Raw genomic sequence first — 20,902 nt, 5'->3', positions numbered from 1 at the left:
CTCTGCAGGGCAAATAGCCACCTGGGCACCTCACCTCCCTCCACCCCCCATGAGGTCATCTGCCTGCAGCAGCTCTCTTGTTCCCCAGGCAACAGCCAATTAAGACATTAATTACCGTGAGAGTGAAGGAGGCAGGAGATGCCCAAGAATCCCACAAGGAAGGGATTTTTTTTTTTTTTTTGGTAGAAGGGTGGTAGTCACTACCCCACTGCTAGGAACAGCGTTGTATTATGAGGGTCAGAAAAGGAGGGTGGGACACCTTGCCCATTGGCACTCTCCTCTTCCCTCATAGGCCTTCCCAGAAATAGCCCTGGCCTACCCTCCCCCCACCACTCTCCTGAAATACTGAGGAGTCTATAAAAGAAATGCCATCCTATGCTTCCTGGCTGGCCACATCCTGCCCCAGGCCCTCTTATACTGGGTGGTGCCAGGGCTCAGAAAGCCTAGGGAGGGGCTGCCTTGTACATTTTTCTTTTTTTTTTTTTCCAAAAAACAGATGAAAATGAGTTGACAGCTAAAAAAAAAAAAAAAAATGAACACAAAAGCATTAAAAACAGTGATGATAGTGGACGAGCAGTCCTGGGAATGGTAAAGGGGATGAGGAGGGGGGCAGGGCCAGGGGGCTGTCTCCCTGCCTGTAGTCCATCAGTGTCCAACCCTGCCCTCCAAGAAAGGGCACCCCCACAGAGCCCAGAGGCCTGGCCAGAGGGGGAAGGCACAAGAGCATGGGGATTGGGGGCACAAGCACCCCCCTCCGAAGCCCAGGGGGCAGGAAAAATGGGGGGATTATAAAAGCCAAGAAACTACAAAACTAAATACAAAGGTGGGCACAGCTGGCAAGGGGAAAGGTGTGGGGGAGAAAAGAGAGGCCGGTCCAGGCCATGTGTCCCGTGGAGCCTGAGACCATGCTGGGCCTTCAGACTTTGTAGTAGATGTTCGCCGGGCTCTGAGGTGGCATCTCCTGGACGATGTAGACAGGATGCCCGTAGTCCCCACTCACCTTCTCATAGTGGGGGCAGTAGTTGTTCTCTGTAGTCCGTAAGGGGATGATGATGTCGCTGGGCTCAGTGCCTGCTGTACCACTACCCCCTTTGGGGCTGGCTAGGGTACTGAGCGAGAGGGCAGCCGCCCGCTGCTGTGTATGCTTGCGATGTCGCTTGCGGAGCTTGAGTAGAAGGACTGTCAGGAAGATGATGATGAGCAGGAAGATGACACAACCAGCGCCTACAGCTGCGAACAATGCTACCTTGGAGTTAAAGAAGCTGTCCGCGTCCCCGCTGCCACCACCACTTGCACCTGAGCCACTCTTCTCTTCCTGGTTCACAGTCTCTGAGGAAAAGGAGGGGGGAAAGCAATGGTCAGCCAGGAGAAAATAAGGCCATTAGCATGATGGCAGCACACAACACCACCTTGGAGCTGAAGAGATTATCTGGGTCTCTGTTGCCACCATGTTCACCAGAGATAGACAGCACGTGCTAGGGAGGGGGCAGGCAGCAGGCCTTTCTTCAGATACAGGACTGAGCAGGTACATGAGCAATGCCTTCTGTAGAATACCTATATATACTTACCATGCTTGCCATCAGAGTCACCGTGGGGTCCTCGACCAGGAGCCTGCGTGGCTGTCTTGACAGTGTTGTCAGACTCTTTGCTTGGCCGGCTGGTAGTCAACTGCTCAGGCATCACAGCATTTGGATCTGACAGAAGGAAGAAGACAATGAGATGAGAGGGAGGACTCTGCAGACTGGGTGCCCTTAATTACCTTGGGTGGATGAAGAATGGCCTGAAGATTAGACCTTTGTCCCTCAAACCACGTCCCCACTGCCAACATAACCCAATCAGCTGCCAACACAGGCTATCCCAAAGGCCTAACTGGGCACTCACCTTGCCCAACCTTCATAATGATCTTCATGGTGCGCGTACGGCACACACCTCCCTCCCGGTTCTCCAGCCCTTCCAGGCTCCCGTTGGATGTTGCTGCAGGAAAAAGGCAGAGAACTCAGGAACTGGGGGGGGGGGGGGGGGTGTTTCCAATTTCCTCCCCTTTTTTGGACAGAATCATCAAGAGAGAGCCAAGAACGACGATCAGGAGCGGAGCACAGCAAACAGCTTCTACCTACCTCCCCCCAAACCCTTCTACCTCCTTCCCAGCAGGAAGGAACTCAGCCTGCCAGGCCCATAGATGAGCTCCTCAGCTAAGGGCACTCCCTGTGGTCAGGCCTTGGTCCTGGGGGTAACATTAAGGTACACCTTTTTTATTGGGAGATGCTGCTCAGACCAAAAGAAACGGAAGTGGTACCATTAGAAGGGTTTTGTCTTAGACTAGAAGGAATCCTACAAAAAATGTGAGCCAAGCCAGGCTAAAGTCTCCATCAACTTATCCCATCAACTCCTTTTGTGTTCTGAGGCAAGATGCCTATGTATCTCTTGGCAGGTGGTGGTGGGGGGGAGGGGAGATGAGGAAGGCAGGGACTAAAAGGGCCTCACTCCTGCTAGTCACACACTACCACTGAGCAACATCCCCAACCCTATTCACCTCTTGGGGCCCTAGACCCAACCCCCAAGGCAAAAAAAGCTGGCTGGCTTCAAAGGATTCTGCCAACGCTGCCCTTCTCAAGAAAGGAAGAGAAAGCAACGTGGATAGGAAGCGTTTCCCATCATGCCCTGCCTGCAGCTGAGGCAAGCTGCTGTGCATTGAATGTTGAGGACAGAATTCCAAGGCCAGGCTGGGAGGACAGCATGCTAGTCTTCAGAGGGGATGAGGCAGCACTATCATGTGTGCAGGTGGTATCACAGTACCACTTGGAAGCTGCCAACCCATAGGCAAGGAGGCTACAGGAAGGCAAAGCTAAGGCTAGGGAAAGAGCCAGCGATGGGTGAGTGCGGACTTACATGTAATGTAGTAATCCTGGTACTTTTTGAATTCCAGGCCCATGTAGTTGGGGCTGAACTCCTGGAACTTGATGGTAAAGCGGATTTCCTGCTGTGGCTTGTTGCAAGTGACCAGTACATTGGGATCAAGCACAGTGCTGCAAGCAGCTGCCTGCTCCGGCCGCACCAGGTACAGCTTGTAGTACTCGTAGGGCCGCCCTGCTTCTGCTCGGGGGCAGATGATGTCCAGCTTGTCTCCAATCTTCGGGTAGATCACCAAGCCCTTCCCACTTAGGAACCTGCCCAAAAAGAAAGAAAATGGTCAACTTTAAGGTTGGGGCGCTCTGGCTATCCCAAAACCAGGCAATACAACACGAAGGCCACACCAGTCCTACTGGGTGGAGATAGCAAATTAGCCTTCTGCCCTTCCTCTATCCTTGGGCTGGGGGGTGGGGGGTGGGGAGAGAGAAGCTAGCAGGGTGTGGAAGGGGTGGCCCATAGGCAAGGCTGCCAGGCTTTCAGTGCATTGCAGGGTGGGGCAGTGCCTAGCTAGGGGAGCCCTTTGTCCTAATGGGGCATTTCCGCAGGGGGGGCTGACGTGGCCAAATGAGCCAGGTACCTATGTCAGGCCTAGGCTGCTTGGAGGTGGTGCCCTATTCCTCATACTTCCTAGCACACTCACATTCCTTCAAAGGCCACTGCTGCTAAACACACACACACACACACACACACACACACACACACACACACACACAGAAAGAGAGAGAGAGAGAGAGAGAGAGAGAGAGAGAGAGAGAGAGAGCGCGAGCGCACGCATGCAAGCCCACACAAGTCTTAGCCACCACCCCCGCAGCTCCCAGCCAAAGACTAGGGGAGCTCAACCTGCCTGGAACCTGCCCCCCATCTTGCTAATCTTGGGCATGATGGGGAGACAGAAACAAGCAATGGAGCCAAGATCTGATGGCCACTGTCTCTGGTTAGAGGCAGTTCTATCATATCCTTCTGGTGATGCGCTGACCCCAACTCCCAAAGCAAGAGGTTAAATTCCCAAACTTGACTACTCCCGTGCCTAAGATGACTAAGGGAGGGAAAGAAAGTAGCCCTAGCAAGGATAGCAGATATGAACGTAAAAGAGGACCTCAGGAGTCCCGCACACCTGCAATCTACCCTCTTACTTCTACACTGCAGCTATGACAGATCCCAAGGGGAGATGACTAATACCTTGAGCCGGCTTCACTGTCTAATCTGAGAAGCACAGTAAAGAAATGAAGCTCTGTTGACTATTTCTCAACTTGTGCAGGCAGAAAGAGAACGTGCTGGAATCAAGTTCCACCGCCAGCAAGGCCCTTACTAGCTCCATAGTCTGGGACAAGCTCTTTGAACTTCAGTCTCTTCACTTATAAACTGGTGCCCCAAATTCCTAGGATTGAGGGGTGGGATCAGCACCTAGAATGCAGTAGGTACTCAATAAGATTGAATCCTTCTTTGAAATAGTCCGCCAAGAGGCAGGAGATCAGATACCAACATTAAGTTCTGTGGTTTCTTAGGCAAGATCTAGGAAGAGAAGGTACAACTTGACTGCCATGGACTTGATTGTCTGGTTTGGTCCAAAAAAGTAAATAGCCCACACTCTAGCCACAGACAGCTGCAGGCTATCTGTAGGTTACATGTGAAGATGGCGTTTCACATAGGCAGGGTGGGAGGTGTTCAGAGGAAGAAGACAGCTCATCTGACCATAACATGGTGACGCTCTAAGATGGTTCATACAAAGATCAGGATGAAGGTGGGTACTATGTGAATGATTAAAAACATCAGTACACGGCAACAGTGGACAGCAATGGGTGAGACAAAATCCAGGCTTGCTGATGACTCCTACAGCCTGCACAGGAAAGAATAGAAAGTATTAAGAGAAGTAGGAACGAGATCTAAGGCTACATGGAAATTCCTCAAAGGCTATGACAGACAGTGTGGGTTTCATGCCCTTGGTGACAGACGCTCCAGCAGAAAGAACAGTGGAGGACGAAAGGTAATACATACAAAGAATAGTGTCATTTGGTATATTGGTGCAGAACCCCAGTTCACAGGCTACTATTATGTGGTTCCATTTGCTGAGGGCCACAGGGACAAGCAATGAAGGTATATGGGAAGCTCAGAGCAGCAGCCGTCATATCGTCAGACACATGCCCTTGTCCTGACATCTTCCCAGGCAAGGAGGGGATTTGACTAAGTAAGCGAGGCAGATGAAAAACACAGGCCTCCTTTGATGTCATGTCATGTTCCACCAAACTAAGAGGTGCCATCTTGATGTGCAGGAGAGGCGAAGCCAGAATGGGGTGCTTTGTCCTCGGCTCTCTAACTCTACAGCTTCCCAGCAGACAGAAAGGAAGCAAACAGGGCACGGGGGGGGGGGGGGGGGTGGGCAAAGTAAACATTTGCCATGGAATGCCCTCATCCCCTTTGCCATACAAAGCCCACATGTCTCACCAAAGCTTCTGTAATTCTCAAAGGCATTTTTGAACTTTCCTCTGTTACTCTCCAGGTGGCAACAGACCATTTCTAACATTTCAGAGCTCAGAGGAACCCTAAAGACCAAGTCGGGGAGCCCTTAATATGAAGAAATGGGGGGGGGGGGGTCAGAGAAACATTTCCATGGAGGAAAGCTGCTCAGATTCCTCAGGTTTTCACAGGACTTCAGCAGGGTCTGATATTTAGAGCGTTGTACCCCAGCACGACGTGTAAGTACAGCTACACACATGTCATGAACATGGGAGACACACCAGCTTACTTCTTAACCACGTGGCCCCAGCTTTCTCACCAGAGAAATGTGTCTGCTCCGCTACTACAGTCTTCCATCGCCACCCACCCAGACTCCAGAGCATCAGTACTGAAGAGGGCTTTTAGCTACTTGGGGTTCTACTTTGAACCCAGACACATTGAGGAAACAGATGTCTGCATCATGGGGGGAGGGGAAGAAGAAAGGACTATTGCCCCCAACACCCCTCAGAGTGGCTCCAACCTCAGTGACTGGGCCTCATAAATATTCAACGGCTCATTTGCATAGCAGCTAGCAAAAGAAAACTCACCTTCTCCTCAAAGTGTGGAAGGGAAAGGAGTCTAATGAGGCCTGCATCCCTGACCCCAATCCCACGCTTTCTTAGCATCTTCCCCTAACTGGACAAATTCAACACAGGCGTGGGCACATGAGAAGTCCCAAAGTACAAGGGATCACAAGGGTCGGGTGTATAGCCAATGAAAGTGAAGCCCAAAGCCAGGAACAATGTTAGTGACACTATATAGGGATACCCTACCTATCTCTCCCTTTTCTCACCAAGTTATGAGAGGAAAGAGAAGGGGAGAAAAAGGCCTCTACCGTGAACTCTTTAGGCACCCCCCCCATCAAGCCAAGCTTTCCTGCCTGGGGCCACCCCCAGACAAAGCCCTTTTCTAGAAAATAAGGGGATTGACATGGCCCTGCAGGAAGCCTAAAGCAGGTCACCATGGCAACCTGAGGCCTTCCCTCCCTAGCCTCTGATAGCCCTGGGACCCCAGGGAGCCACCCCAGGGAGTAAAAGGACTTTAGGAAGGCAGCTGGAACTATTTCAGCTCTAGTCTTGTGGCCAGTCCTCTCCCTCCTCTCCTAGCCCAAGTCTCTCCCTCACCCTTTCTCATTACAAGTGTGCAGTAAACCATTCAAAAGGATACTGAGCTATGACAATCCCATAGGGTCTGGGGACAGTAGCCTCCAAGGCCCCCAGATGAGCTGCTCTCTAGTTTCTGTAAGTCACCTACAGGGGAAGAGCTTGCAGCTCCGACACTTCTGTCTAGAAAGCTATTCTTGCCCCACCAGGCCTATACTTCTCCCCTCCAACTTTTTCCTCAGGCTCTACCAGAGAGGTTTAGGGGGAAGGGGGGAGGGGAGGAGCTGATTCCCAGCCATACAAGTCTAAACGTGGTCCAAGACTCTAGCCACAATTTTGGTTTGGTGACCCCACCACTACCAGGCCTGGTCTCACCCCAGGGTGGCAATACTGGCAAGGGACAGACCCCAAGCCAGAACTCAAGTCTGCTCTCATCCCAGCTAGGGTGGGGAGCCCCCAAATTAAAGGCTCCTCTTTCACTCCCCCAGCTCCACCCAGCCCCCGAGGCGGCAGGAGCAGGACTGGCGTGTCCCAGCAGTGCCCGCCCAGGCGTGGGTAGGCAGGAACAGCAGCTGGGCCCTGGCACACACACAACTCTGTCGGAGGCAGGCAAGCCAGAAGAGTCCTAGCGGAAGTCACTCTCCCCACCTACACGAACTATGCCTGCCTCTCGATCCCACCTGACTAAAGCTAGTCTGCTGGGGTTTAAATCATACACACTCCCCCCCCCCCCCCGCTGCCATGTTTTCCCTGGAGTTCCTAAGAGGAAGAGATTCCTGGCCCAGATTGGAAGCAAAGGAGCTACTCAGAGCTGGGAGGGGCAGAGTGCCAGTCAGTGAATTGGGCTAGGTCACCTGTACAGGGTGCCCTCAGAACTAAGCCTAGGGAAGTTAAACGAAGAAGCAGGAACCCTACTCACCCCCACACAGGCAGGGCCTGAGTCATAAAGCAGATGCAGGCCTGCCTGGGAGGAGAGAGGGGAGAATGCAGGGGCAGCAGAGGTCTGGTTCGAAGCCCACTTTGAATTCCTGTCCCTTGCAGCAGGATGGGGTGGAAAGAATGGCACACGGAGCAGCTCTGCCCGATTCAACAAGTCACGGGCTGACCTCAGACAAGTCATTTCCCCTTTCTGGGCATATGCCTCCTCCTCTGGAAAGTGGGGCCTATGCCTACTTCCCAGGGCTGTTGGGAGTACCCGATGAGATCATATATGAGCATGCATTATAAGTAGCAAGGTACTACCTGCCTATTACTGAGCATGCCAACCACAGTATCATTTATAAGTAGCAAACTGAAAATGCTTCTATGTCTGGCTTGCCGGCACCCTGACCCCAAACCACCACCACCAAATCATACTGGGAAGGGACTTTCCTAGTCTACAAATGCTGTTGCTGAACAGCCCCCATCCCCAGGGCCCCTTATAAGCACAGAGTGAACTATCCCCCAAACCTGTATTCCCATGACAACCAGCTACTGGTTGGCCCCACCAACCACATACATATATACATACATACATACATACATACATACATACATACATACATAATACATACATACCAGTGCTGTACAGCAAGTAATATCCAAGGTCCAGCCATCCTCACGTACCCAAGCTGGTAAGGCAACTAACTGAGGGCCCCAAGAACCCAAGAGAAGAAAGGGAACCCCCAACTAGGTCCCCACCTTGGCTTCCTCACAGGACATTCTGGGCCTTGCCTAGTTTCCCTGGGTGAGGTCAGGGAACAAGAACCTTTAGGAACTGCTGGGTTCCCAGTACTCTGAGGCTCTCACCTGTGGCCAACCAGACATGAAATAGAATAGTCAGGTCCCTAACCACTCTGGAAAGGAGTCCCTTGGGCTGGCCTCCCCAACACTGTGAGCTAGAACAGCTGTGAGGGGGCTGGGACCAACACTTTAGCTTGTAGCAGGCAAGCATGGGTTGGGGTCTGCAGCTGCCCCACCCATGCTGGATGGAGTCAAGGGTCCCGGATGCCAAACTGAGCGCCCCCCAACCCTCATTCTAGGGAAGGTTTGTAATGTGATCTCAAACACATTCCCACTCCTTGGAGGTGGGGGAACCTGAGTGGGGGGGACAGTGTAGGGTCAGAGTGGGACTGAGCAACTGAACTGCAGCAGCTGGACTTGCCTGAGGAGTCAAGTGTGAGGCTTTCCCGGCTGCCCCAAGTTCCCAAGGGGAAGCAGCTGGGGAAGGTGGCTGCCCTGAGACCATTTACACCGTACCCCCTCCTGCCACGCTCCCCCACCAACACGCTCGCTCTGGTTTCCACCAACCCTCAGTGGGACCAAAGCCATCTTCCCATCCGGTACTCTTGGGGCAAAGCTGACAGGAGGGGCCCAGAAGGCAGAAACTCCTATCACACAGGGCCTACCACCAGGACAGCCCTTAGCAGCAGTCCAAGAGACAGATAGACTGGCAGACTTAAGCCTGCTCTTCCAGCTCGCCGAGGCTGGGGCTGCATGCGCCCTGGAACCTAGAAGCAGACCCCATCACTTCTTTATTTTGATTTTTTTTCCCAAGGAGGAAGCAATTAAGCAAGGTTTATAGGCACTAGGAGATTTTTAGAGGGAGGGGTGCCAGCTCCTGACAGGGTTGAGGAGAGGGGACCAAAAGCCAGGAGGAGGAAGAGGGGAAGGATAAGAAAAAAAAATGAGCCTGCGAGGGAGAGCACGGGCATGTGCGAGAAACAAAAGGACTTGAGAAAAAGAGGCAGAGAGTGACTAAGAGTGAGAGGGAGTGTGAGAAAAGGAGAGCAGGTGAGCCTCGCTGGTAAGCCTCGCTGGTAAGGGAGGTGAGCTCCACTCTCAGAGGGTGTGAGAGGGCACCAACGCTGGCCTGAGAGGGCGAACTCAGGCAGGACATAAGGAAGCAGAGAGACAGACAATGTTTATTAGAAAAGCTGTGGCAGCCTGAAGGTTGGGTGCGGTGACACAGGCAACCCCCAGGGCTGAAGGGCAGTGTCTCCAGCCTGTCCTCCTGCCCTGCACCCTGTGCCAACAAATGCAGACATAGACTGCATTCCAGACCCTGAGCATAGATGAAACGGGGGGGGGGGGGGCGGGAACGAACCCCGGGATCAGTCCAAACTGTCCCCAGAGTCTGTTCAATTACAGGATGGAATCTAGGCAGGTTCTACTGAGTCCAAAGTCAGTCCCATCCCCACCCCCAGGGATGCCTGTCCTCAGCTTGAGGTGAACAGGATGAGAGCAGAGGGAACACAGCCTTCTCAAGCTTGTAAACTGCTCTAGAGCTCTAAAGGCAGAGAACACATAAAGAGGGACGCTCCCATAGATCTTGCTTCTCCCAGCAACCTCAACTCTGCAGGAGGGCTCTTATCCAGCTGTGGAGTTGCACGGTATCTCAACCCAAGAGAGCAATTAGGTCACTCCCATGAGCCCCTAGGATGGGCTAACCCTGGGTGGGGGGGGGGGCACACTGCAATTCTCTTAGCTAAGGAGCCTTTCCAGCCTCCACCCTTACAGCGAAGAACTGGGCTCCTCACAAGCTTTCCCCATAGCCTTAACAGCCTAGAGGGTCCCCTCAGAACAATTTGAGCCCCCAGCAGTTAAGGCACAGTGACCAAACAGGCTTCTGAGTAAGGTAGAGAGAGATCTTTGTCAGTCCCTTTCCTTGTATGGCGGGACAATTCTCTAGCCTGACCCCCTTTTAGCTACCAACAGTAACAGGACCCTACCTTAACCCAAGGAGAAAAAAAAAAAGAAGCCCTCTTCTCTCACTTTAGGGGTGAGAGATACACCATCCCTGGGACTCAAGGGGGAGGGGGTGTCAAGGCTGGCAAGAACCTAGTAAGTTAGCAGAGAGCCCAAAAGAGTGGACGGGAGGAAATTCCAGAAACAGCAATCTGGGGACGTGGAAGGGACAGGTTAAGTGCTGCCCCCCCCCCCGCCCCGTTTTCCACTAACTGTGTTGTCCACACACGGCCCATACTGCCAGAAAACGGGAAGAGAGATTATGACCCTGAGTCCTGAGTCCTAGACACCAAAAGAGAAAAAGGTCCAGAGGTCACAACAGCCTAGGCTACTCCCCACCAACAGCCCAGAAACCACTGAGCCACCGCCCTGAAAGGTGTGTGTTGTTTAGAGATGGGAGGGGGCAGAGTTAGGAAGGAGAAGGAGAAGAAAGAAAAGGACCTCCTTTATATCACTGCCCCCCCAACTATTGGAGAAATCTAAGCACGGCTCTCCAGTCTTGAGGTGGGGGGGGGGGACGAGGACGAACTAGGACCTGCCTGGACAGGAATCACACGTTCCCCACCCACCTCCCTCGCTGGCTCCGCTACCATTCTCAGCCCTGGCTGGCTCTAGAAGAAGCTCTGCTGCCTGGCTCAATTGGACCCCCGACGGGCGCTGGATCGACCCCCCCCCCCAACAAACCCTCTCCTACTCCGCCCTTCTCCACCCGCCGCCTTTGTGAGCCTGGAAGCAGCGCCTGCCTTTCTACCTCCCCGGCAGGGAGAAAAGGGGGGGGGGGGGATACAAGAAGAGAAGGCAAAGAGAACGATAGGGAGGCAAACAGACAGGGAAGAAAGACAAATGAAAACCGGAGAAGCTGGAGAAGGGTTACAGATGCTACCACTCGCTCTGGGTGATAGGTCCCAAGCCGCCCTGACACCTAAGCAAATTAGGAACCTGTGTTCTGGCCTGGTCCCTTGCTCAGGTCGATCTCACCCCTGAAGTGGCTGTGAGAGAAAACCACCACGTTCCCAGGGGCCCCGGGGTGGACTGCTTACTCGCCCCCACCCAGCTCCCGGGTGCGCTTTCCTATCTGCTTGGTATGACCACCGCGACTCGATCTGGGACTTGGGGAGGCTAACCGAAGGGTCACAGCCCAGCTAAATGCCCCCACCCCACCCTTCTGCACCCTGCCCCAACTGCCCTCAAGAAAACATTAGGAAAGGCCAGATAAAAACAAGGCGCCGCACCTCCTACGGACACCCCCCCACGCACTTGGGGGTGCATCTCACCCCGAAGAAGTGCCTCCCACCCCCAGGGAACAGAGCAAATAAGTTACTCACTTAGGGTTAAGAGAGCTCCAGGACACCGGCTCCAGATTCTTGGCCAACGGCGTGGCAAGCCGGCACAGCGTCAGCACGACCATCGCCACAAGCCACTTGCTGAGCCAACGCTGCCCAGGCCGGGCCATTTTCCCGAGGGCAGGATGCACTTCGGGATCCCCTGGCGCCTCCTCAGTAAAGCTCGCCTCGCCCGCCCGTGCCGCGCAGCGCTCGGAGCCACTCAGGCGCCCATCCTCCGCAGCCGCCGGCCTTGAAGCACTCCCCTCCCGCCGGCCTCGGGGTCGCTCTCCTGCGTCCGGCTGGCCAGGAGGACTCACTGGGCAGGCGTCCCCAAACCGCGCATGGGCTGCGGCCTCCGAGGACTCTCTCCCCTGGCCTCTCCGCCGCACGAGGCGCGCCGGGGGCTCGCCGCCCCCGAGTGATCCCGCCGGATTCCGATCGGCTCTCCCAGACTGTTTGGGACTGTGAGTCCTCTCCTCGACGGGGTCTCCCCGCAGAGCGCTCAGTGGTTGCCCCGACGCCTCGACCGTCCTGGGATTGACGCCTCTGGGAAGAAGAGGGGGTTGTCTCCCAAGAAGGCGAGCTCGGTCCCCAGGCTCCCGACTGGGTCCCTCTAGCACGGACTCCGTTCCTCCGGGCCACAGTGGGACTCCGCGCTGCGCGTCCCACGACAGCTTCTACTTTAGCACCGGCTCCTCTCAGTGTACTTAAAAGACTAGTATGGCCCTGCCGAGCAAACCAGTCCCTTCAATTTGCACCTCTGAAGCCTCGGCCGGGTATTCCGGCAGCGCCGTCGCCAAGTCCTTAATCCCAGGCGATGGAGCCCGAGTGTCTGCAGGCAGTGCGAGTCTCACACACCCCCCACTGCTGTCCAGCGCGCATAGACTCCCTCCGCTGCCGCCGAGCTTTCTACTCTCCTGCTCAGGCGAGCGCAAGGCCAACCCTGCTCCTTCGAACCAATAGAAAGCTCTGTGACGGGGTCCTTGCCCCATACCACGCCCACAGAGCAGGAAGGGGTGGGGTTTCGGGGAGCTCTTAAGGACGCTGTGCTCTCGATGGCACTAATCTGAAAGTGCGGCTCTTGCGGTTATGGCTGGGTCCCGCTTAGTCTGGTTCCCAGGGTGTTCTTGGGAAGTTGGCGGTTCTCAAAAGCTGTTGGCCTGCTCTCCTTCATGCACACCTGATCAACACCCGCCCCACTGACCTAGACCAGACAAGCTCTGTCCCAAGTACCTCCAGAAAGCACAGTGTGCTCTCTCTCTCTCTCTCTCTCTCTCTCTCTCTCTCTCTCTCTCTCTCTCTCTCTCTCTCTCTCTCTCTCTCTCTCTCACACACACACACACACACACACACACACACACACGCTCACACTCCATGCGCATAGTCGCATACCCGCTCCAGAGTCCTACCTACTCTGTGCCCACTTCTGTGGCCAAGTCAGCCTGCCTGCTCCCAGTCCATTATCCACACTCTGTTGGGCTCCCTTTCTGTCCTTGAAGTGCACCCCTTCTTTGCACTGGACCACAACAAAAATGGTAGCTGTGGCTGGTGGAGACTCAGAAAAGTACTGTGTCCAAGGGGGAGGGGGAATTTCTTTGCATCTAGGGACCAAGCCTTTAAGAATCTCATCTTCCGAGAGTGAACCCTTTGGGACCTTCTACCCTCAATCCAGGCACACAGATTTAGTCCGTCCTGTCTGAAGGCACAGGCACACGAAAGGGCCTGGGTTAGGTGGGTAGGGACAAGAGGTCACATGCCATACAGAAAGCTCAAGGGCAGAGCGGAAAAGGAGCAGAGCAGAGGCCGTTTGAAAGAGCAAAAGCAGGCATCTGGGCCCTGAGATTCCGGACTCCAGCCTTTCCCCGGCCTCGGCCTCACCATCTGGGTCTTTGTCTCACAGCCCTGGCCCATTCTCTCCGCCCCTCCTTGTCTCTTTGCTTATAATTTGGCTCAATCCCATAGCTCAGACCCTCCCGGTCTGACCTACTCGCCTTCCTCAGGTCCCAGCGGACCTACCCACGTGCTAATGTCTCCCCCTGCTGGCCTTCTGTAGACTTGCGGGCTCCCAAATTAAGCTGAGGCCTCCCATCCGGAGCCTGGCGAGCAAGCGTGGCACTCGAATTTGAGCGCACAAACAGGGACAGGCATGGCAACAGCAAGAGCCGCCACTCCAGGTAAGAAAGGTGGGAAAGAGCTAGGGGAAGGGTCTTTGTTTGGGGACTGCAAAGGCTTCTTATTCATGCGCCTCCTCTTTCTCCTCGACAGCCCCCTACTCCTTTTCCTCTCCTCTTTTCTTTCCCTTATTAATGCACCACCCAGGAGTTCTAACTTAGGGTCTTAAACTTACTAGGCAAGGGCTCTACGAGGAACTAAATTCCCGTTTGTTTTTTTTTGTTTTGTTTTGTTTTTTTCTTGTGCTGCTTCTCTATGGAGATAATTGGCTGAGCACCATTTTTGGTTTTTTTTTTTTTGGTTTTTTTTTTTTGTTTGTTTGTTTGTTTTAAGTGCTCTGTCATTTAGGAGTTCCACGTCGATCATCTCACTAGCTGGGAAATTGAGCTACCGAGTTGTTCCCTGAACCATCTAATGATCTTCGTAGTTGTAGTAGGGACATCTATGTGGGGGAAGAAGAGTAGGGAAGAAGCTGAGCTTCCTTCTGCTTTTGGAGCCGGAGACCTTTCAAACACCCGATGGCTCTGGATACACAGTCTAGGGTCTCTGTGTTCCCCCACTGGACTCTGCACTGAGATGTAAGGCGAGCAAGGAGAGAAAGGAGAAAAGGAGAAAGACACATCGGCAGTCCATCTGAGAGCCATGCCATTAAGAAGCGTCAAGCCATGAATCTCCGAAGTTGGCTCCTAGGCATCAAGAACCACGTGAGATGACTTTCTCTCCCCACCCTTTGAAATCCCTTCTGCTGGCCCTGTTTTTATTTAAGAGGGGAATTAAGGCGCAGGGTTGAAGAAGCAACCTATCCCTGGGGGAATAGGGCTCAGTTCCTGGTCCTATGGCCGCAGCCTCTCCGTATGTACTTGCTGGCTTGACTCCTTGTGAATTCCAAGCGATGTGGTGCCTCCTCCAGGGTGGCCAGAACCCTGCTCTTCACCCACACATCTCAGAAGTCAACTAGTCCTGAGAAAGGTCAGTTATTTTGACCCTAGGCCAAAGTTCTTCTCAGACGAGATCACTGGTGCTAAGCCCAGACCTTTCCTTTCTATGGACAACATGCCCCGTGGCCCTGCAGGGGACAGCCTCAAGCTGAGTGAGAGCTGTGGGAATGTGGCTTTGCTACCCAGCTTGGGAAACCTAGGAAGACAGAAGTAGTTTCTGAGTGTGCCAATATCTAGGGAAGAAGCGAGGACAGGACTCTTAGGTCCGGACCTGTTCCACATACTGCTCACCTCTGGTCATGCCACCGCCCTTGTGCCTCAGCCTACCCACGCTAGCCTCAAGGACCTCAGGAGCTTGGTTAGACAGACCCACTCTCTGCTTCAGACAGAACCAGCGGCTGTAAGTTCCCACCCTTGCCTGACCCTAGCAGGTTTTCAGTTGTAGTGATCTAGGTCCACAGACTGTCATAGTCCAAGACTCCCAGGTCATGGTGTCAACACAGACAGACAGACAAACAGACAGACAGACAGACAGAAACGCGCGCGCGCACACACACACACACACACACACACACACACACACACACACACACACATCAAGCTGTACCTTCTGGGCCCAGCTGCTTACACCCATAGGCAGGAAGAGGGGCTAACCTTCAGCTCTATCCCCTTGGGCAAGTGGCCTCACCTCTGAGGATCTGTTACTGTTCTGTGACCTGGAGGTCATTCCTCCTTCACAGCTCCCTGCAAGTACTGAATGAGATAATACACATGCAAGGCTGAGCATCATACCTGGCCTACCATGGGGCTTACCAAATGGAAACTCCTATTCTCCCATGGAGACACACTTATCCCTAGTGGCACGTGCTTGTACCAGTTCCCACATGCTTTGTGTGCCACATACATAATTTTCCAATCCCCTGTAGTCTTACACACATGTCCACTTTCACATGCAAACATCTCCTCTTTGCTGAGCAGCAGCTGACAAGGTGAGGTTCTGGCCTTATGGAACCTAGAGTCCTCGGTTTCTCATAGTCACGGTACCTATAGCCACACAAAGGCCACCTCCTTTCCACTTCAGTGCTCTGTGCCCTTGACCTCTCTCTCTGCCTGCCCTATACTCAAGACCCAGTGCAGTAAAGCTGTTCACCCAAGGCCACACCAGGAAGTAGAGAAGTCAGGCCATCTGGACAAACAACTTGACTTTCTAATCACAACTCTCTGTTGCTAGCCCAGGGCTCTGGGCTGGAGAGCGGTGTTTTTGCTGAGCCACCAGGATCAGCCAGAGGCAACACCTGGAAAAGCAACCGAAGGGTCAAGGAGCAAGCATTCTGACCCGAGATGCCATGCCAACTGGTGAACCCAGCAAGGCCGGCCACCTTCTGATCTCTCAATCTCTGGCAACCCTGTACCCCTTGTCTTTCCCCTTAAAATTGACTGCTTCTGCCTGTAGCCTCCTAGGTCTTACACACCCACTCCTTCCAGGCAAGGAAGAGCCACCTTCGTTAGACCCCCAAGCCAGAAGCGTCAGGTGAGCGCTTTCACATGGTGCTGCAACGCCTTTGTTTGGGCCTTGCAACATCCCTAACGGTATGCATTGCCCTGCTTTAAACATAAAGAGCCCGAGGCTTCTCGAGTTCAGTGTGGTTGCAGCTTGCCCTCTGCCCTGCCATCTTTAATTTGCAAGGGCTTCTCTTTCGTTCACCAGCTCAGCCCCACCGCTTCTACCTACAACAGCTTCCCCGTGCCTCCCAGCTGAGGGCAGCTGATCTCCAGGTCTCCAGGTCAGGCCCAAGCTAACTTCCTTCCTCCAGTGAATTTCTTGACTTTTCTCAAGCAACTATCTCTAGGTCTGTCTCCTGGTGACCACAGGATGGACAGAGCCACCCCACTTTTCCTCCTCCCCCCATCTGTTCCAGGACCCTAGAGCTAGGCCACATAGAGCCCTAGGTTATTTGCTCAGGAAGTATGTTTCACAACAGTGGCCAGGGAATGTGGGGGTGATTCCAAAGGCCAGACGGTCAACCATTCCATCCCCCTATTTCCTCCCTATCCCTGCTCCAGCTGTATGCCTGGTTTCTGGGGGTCTGCACTGAGATCACCTGGATCTGTCAGGTGACAGCCTGGCTCTGGTCAGGCTGATAGCAGGATGACACCAGGAATGAGAAGAGCCCCCATCAAGCCCAGGCTCTCTCTCTCCCCCTGTGTCTCTGTACCCCCATACCCCTTTGATCCCACTCTGGACTCCTAGACACCTACCCTAAGTCTTCAGGCCCCATTCAGGCAAATGGCCTGACCTTGTACCCAAAAGATTGTGGATAGCGCATACAAAGGGTAAAGGAGAGCCCAGGCATGGCAGGTGGATGAGGCTCTGGCCTACAACTAAGGAGCCTGGACTTTTCTAAGGCATCATTGCCGGCCTCTCAGACCTCTTGTGTTTCACTGAGCTGCTCCCAGCTTCCTCTACAAGGTCCTCTGTCCTGTCTGCTCTCTGGTGAGGGAAGAGGTAGCCCAGGTGGTGGCGGGGAAGGCTGGTGGCACTGTGGCCCAGGCCACCTGTTACTCCCTCACTCTGGTTACCTGGGGATGTACAGGGAGGGGCAAGGCCATTCATCACTGTCTAGGGCTCAGGAATTCAGGGAAAGGGAACAGCAGCTGTCCCCACTTGTCACTGACCCAAGCCTCTTTCCCTATCTTGGGGGGGGGAAAGGCTGGGGGGGGGGGGAAGGGCAACGCTGCCTGGAGAAACAGCACCTTTGCCCAGACCCGAGAAAACACCTGACCCACCAGGCTCTGTGTTTACAGAGTAAAGCTGCTGGGGAGGGACAACCAGATTGAGCAAGCAGTGGAATGGGCTGAGGAGATGCAGCTGTCTGGAAAATTTAATCCCCCCCCCATAAGCCAGTGCACTGACTTCTTGCCTCACATCCAGCAAACAGGCTAAAGGGTCTTCTTCATCGATAACCTTAGGCCAGTGGGAGGCAGGCCATGAGTTGCAGGGGACATGCTTGGACAGATAAGAGGTCTGAACTCGGCCGGGCGTGGTGGCGCACGCCTGTAATCCCAGCACTTGGGAGGCAGAGGCAGGCGGATCGCTGTGAGTTCGAGGCCAGCCTGGTCTACAAAGTGAGTCCAGGATGGCCAAGGCTACACAGAGAAACCCTGTCTTGAAAAACCAAAAAAAAAAAAAAAAAAGAGGTCTGAACTCACCTTGCCAGATAACTATGGGCGGATATGTAGTACTCAGGCCCACTCCCCTGCCACCACGTCCTTGAGTCAATTCAGAGACCATGGATGACACTGAAACCTACCCTCCCTGCTCACACCTTAGCCTGGATGGGCTTTATGCCCCATTCGGATCTCGACCTACTTCCCACAAGATCCCAATCTATTCCCAGACCTTTAGTTTCCCCTCTAAGCCCCCACAGCCAGGCCTCTACCTTCCCAAAACTGCCTAAGGAGGTCAGCCATTAACAGACCACCTAGGATCTTCCCCTATGAAAACTTTTTACTTTCAGTTCCCAGGCCTGGCTAGCCTGTCACAGCCCTTCTTCAGGACTCAAGACCAAACATATAACAAACCTCTGCCTCCTGACAAGGGCATATGAGCTTTCTTCCAGGGACTTGGCCTGGGCAGAGGTGTGAAGGTAGGAAGATTAGGAACCCCTGAAAGGAGAGTTCTCCCAGGGTATTCGGGTTCTAAAGACAAGAGAAGGAAGGAGTGGGTCTCAAAGATGGGAGAAAGAGGTTTTGGCAGATGAAGGAATCAAAGAAATGGAGTCCTTGAGGAAACAGCTCCCTTTCCCTAGCAGCGTCCCTATTCTTCAAGCTTTGTCTCCCTCCAGTGGTCAGTTTGGACATTGCAGTCTCAAAGCTGACCTAGCTGTGAGCCTGATGTCCAACAATCCAACAACAGTTCAAGAGTCTGCCAATTTGCAGTGTTGGCTAACTCTGAAAGAAACTGGGAATGCACGCACACACCCATTTCTTCGTACCCTCTGTCTCATGATGAAAAATCAAAGTATTGAGTCCATCCTTAAGTATTTACTTCTGGGTGGCCTTCTTAGAAGTCCTGCCTCACAGCACTGCCTGAAATTGCCATTTGGTCTCAGGTTACTTATGTACATTTCAGCTTCCCCGTTAAATACTAACCCAAACCAAAATCCTCTGAATGTTTCTCCTTTATCTGCTGTGACAATGCTAAGGAGAAGGACTGACATACAAGAGGCACTCAATAAGTGCTGACAGTGAAAGCCACAGTTTACTGAGCACCTATTATCCTTCAGGTGTTTTGCATACACTCTCTCACACAAAATGTATTTTATATACAGACAAGGAAGTCAGGGTTCTCAGAAGTTAAGCAACCTAAACAGAACCTCGGGTTCTGCCCGAGGAGAAGCAGAACCATTTTCTATGTGACAGATCCGTCCTTCAGCCTTGAAAGGAATGCAAGAATGACTCCAGCTCGGTTCCTAACAATGTAGGTGGTGTGGTCCCCAGTTAGGCTTGTGTGAGTACCCAGTACATAGAGGGGCTTATTGTACATAAGTTCTTTTATCTCCCACCCCAGGGCCAGCCTGCTCTACTTTGTCACTGACAGGAGAGACAAACCTCAGCTTAGATGCTCAGTCTCCCACCAGATGCTGCCAAACAAGGAGCCTATGGTCAAGTAAAAGACTCCTGAAGTCAGCAGGCCAAGGAAAATGCCAAGGCTACAGGGCAAGGAGAGTGACTCCCTCCAAAGTTTGTTCAAAACCTCCTAGGGATCAACATAGATTGATCCAGTTCAAAAACACAGCTGGCCTTTCCCAGGAGTCTGCCATGTTCCGAGGCCTGAGACCTAATGAGAGAAAAGCAAACCAGATTTGGTTTTAAAAAAAAATCATGTTGGTAATTAGAGCAGTTGAGATATGAAAATAGGAGAAACAGAGGTTCAAGGTTAGTCCCAGCTACATAGTGACTCTGAGGAGAGAGAGAGAGAGAGAGAGAGAGAGAGAGAGAGAGAGAGAGAGAGAGAGAGAGAGAGAGAGAGAGAGAGAGAGAAAGAGAGAGAGAGAGAGAGAGTGTTAGAGTTGTGTGGCTCCTGCCCATGATGTTATGCTGTTGGCCAACTCTCAAGCCAGCAAGTGCCCAACAAAAGAGGCCCCCACTGACCTGACTTCTACTCTTTTTAAGGCTTTAGCTTATGTGTAGGTATTTGACTATAAGTATTTCTGTGCAACACATGTGTGCCTGGTGCCCACTGAGGTCAGGAGAGGCCATTAGATTCCCTCCCTAGAACTGAAATTACAGATGGCTACAAGAGCCACCATGTGGGTGCTAGGAATGAAACCCAGGGCTTCTGCAAATGCAACAAGTGTTTGTTTTTAACTGCCGAGCCATCTCTCCAGGCCCCTGAACTTTACTCTTGTTTGGCTTCACTTGAGAAATCTTATCTGTGTGCACCCTGATGACCCTGGAGGAAGCCAAGATACGTTACTCTTTCCCAAGGGGGCCCCTCTGTGAAGATCCCTTCAGGAGCTGAGTAACCCTCCCTTTTTTTTCCCTGTCTCCCCACTGATTTAGCCACAGCCAGGCATTAAGGCCTGGGACTCGATAACTGTGATCCCCCTCCCCCCCCCTTTGTTCTTCACTTGGTGAGTTACAAGCTGATTACTGCAGAGACTCTTGACTCTCCTTCCAGGGCGTCCCAGGACCCACTGCTGCACAAGAGCATAGTGAGCACACTCTCAGAAGGGACAGGCCATCATTGGCAACTCAGCTTCCACCAGTGACTGACAGGCGCTCTTCCAGCCTGGCTGATTGCTAAGACTGAGGGCACATGCCTGCCACCCAGAAGTTGGCATTCCAGGTACTCAGCAGAGGAGATGGGTTTCCATGCTGCTGCCCTCTACGTACAGAAGCTCCAGAAAAGCCGAGCCAGCAGCCCTCCCCAAAGCCCTGCAGGTCAGCAAGCCTCCCTGACACGCTTAGCCCCTCCCCTGATGAAATCAGGTCGCTGGAATCAGTGGTGTCCAAGTGGGCATTGTGGGAGCACATGTCACCTCACACAGCTCATCAAGGGTCCTGGACAGGCCAGGGCTGGCTGGCACCAGGCTTCATTGTGAGGGGCTAGGAGCCTCGTTCACAATCATGGCAAAGATTGAATGACCCGTGAAAAGCATTTATGTAGCCAATGCCATAGAAGGATTAGACCTTCTTAGCTGTCTTTGACCTCTTCAAATATTTGCTCACC

General features: G+C 53.2%; 1 protein-coding gene across 1 annotated transcript; it reads right to left on the bottom strand.

The window, feature by feature from the left end:
- Positions 1-523: 523 nt before the first annotated feature.
- Efnb1 (ephrin B1) lies at positions 524-12,485 on the bottom strand. Its single transcript, XM_051141062.1, has 5 exons — positions 11,558-12,485; positions 2,890-3,167; positions 1,882-1,974; positions 1,569-1,694; positions 524-1,329 (listed from the first exon to the last, which is right to left on the bottom strand). Exons 1-5 carry the CDS (start codon positions 11,683-11,685, stop codon positions 917-919), a joined length of 1,038 nt encoding a protein of 345 aa, XP_050997019.1. The 5' UTR covers positions 11,686-12,485; the 3' UTR covers positions 524-916.
- Between the last annotated feature and the right edge of the window lie 8,417 nt (positions 12,486-20,902).

Source organism: Acomys russatus, chromosome X, assembly GCF_903995435.1.
Source record: "Acomys russatus chromosome X, mAcoRus1.1, whole genome shotgun sequence".
Lineage (NCBI taxonomy): Eukaryota > Metazoa > Chordata > Mammalia > Rodentia > Muridae > Acomys > Acomys russatus.
The sequence above is the reverse complement of the archived record's forward strand: the minus strand, read 5'-3'. Positions and strand labels throughout refer to the sequence as shown.

What these genes read in the sequence shown, in the direction of transcription:
- Efnb1 (XM_051141062.1), bottom strand. Translation starts at nt 11,685, where the DNA reads ATGGCCCGGCCTGGGCAGCGTTGGCTCAGCAAGTGGCTTGTGGCGATG. An exon ending in CCAGGATTACTACATTACAT is followed by an intron (nt 1,975 to 2,889) that starts GTAAGTCCGCAC and finishes TTTTTCCTGCAG; the next exon opens with CAACATCCAACGGGAGCCTG. An exon ending in TGACTCTGATGGCAAGCATG is followed by an intron (nt 1,330 to 1,568) that starts GTAAGTATATAT and finishes CCTTTTCCTCAG; the next exon opens with AGACTGTGAACCAGGAAGAG.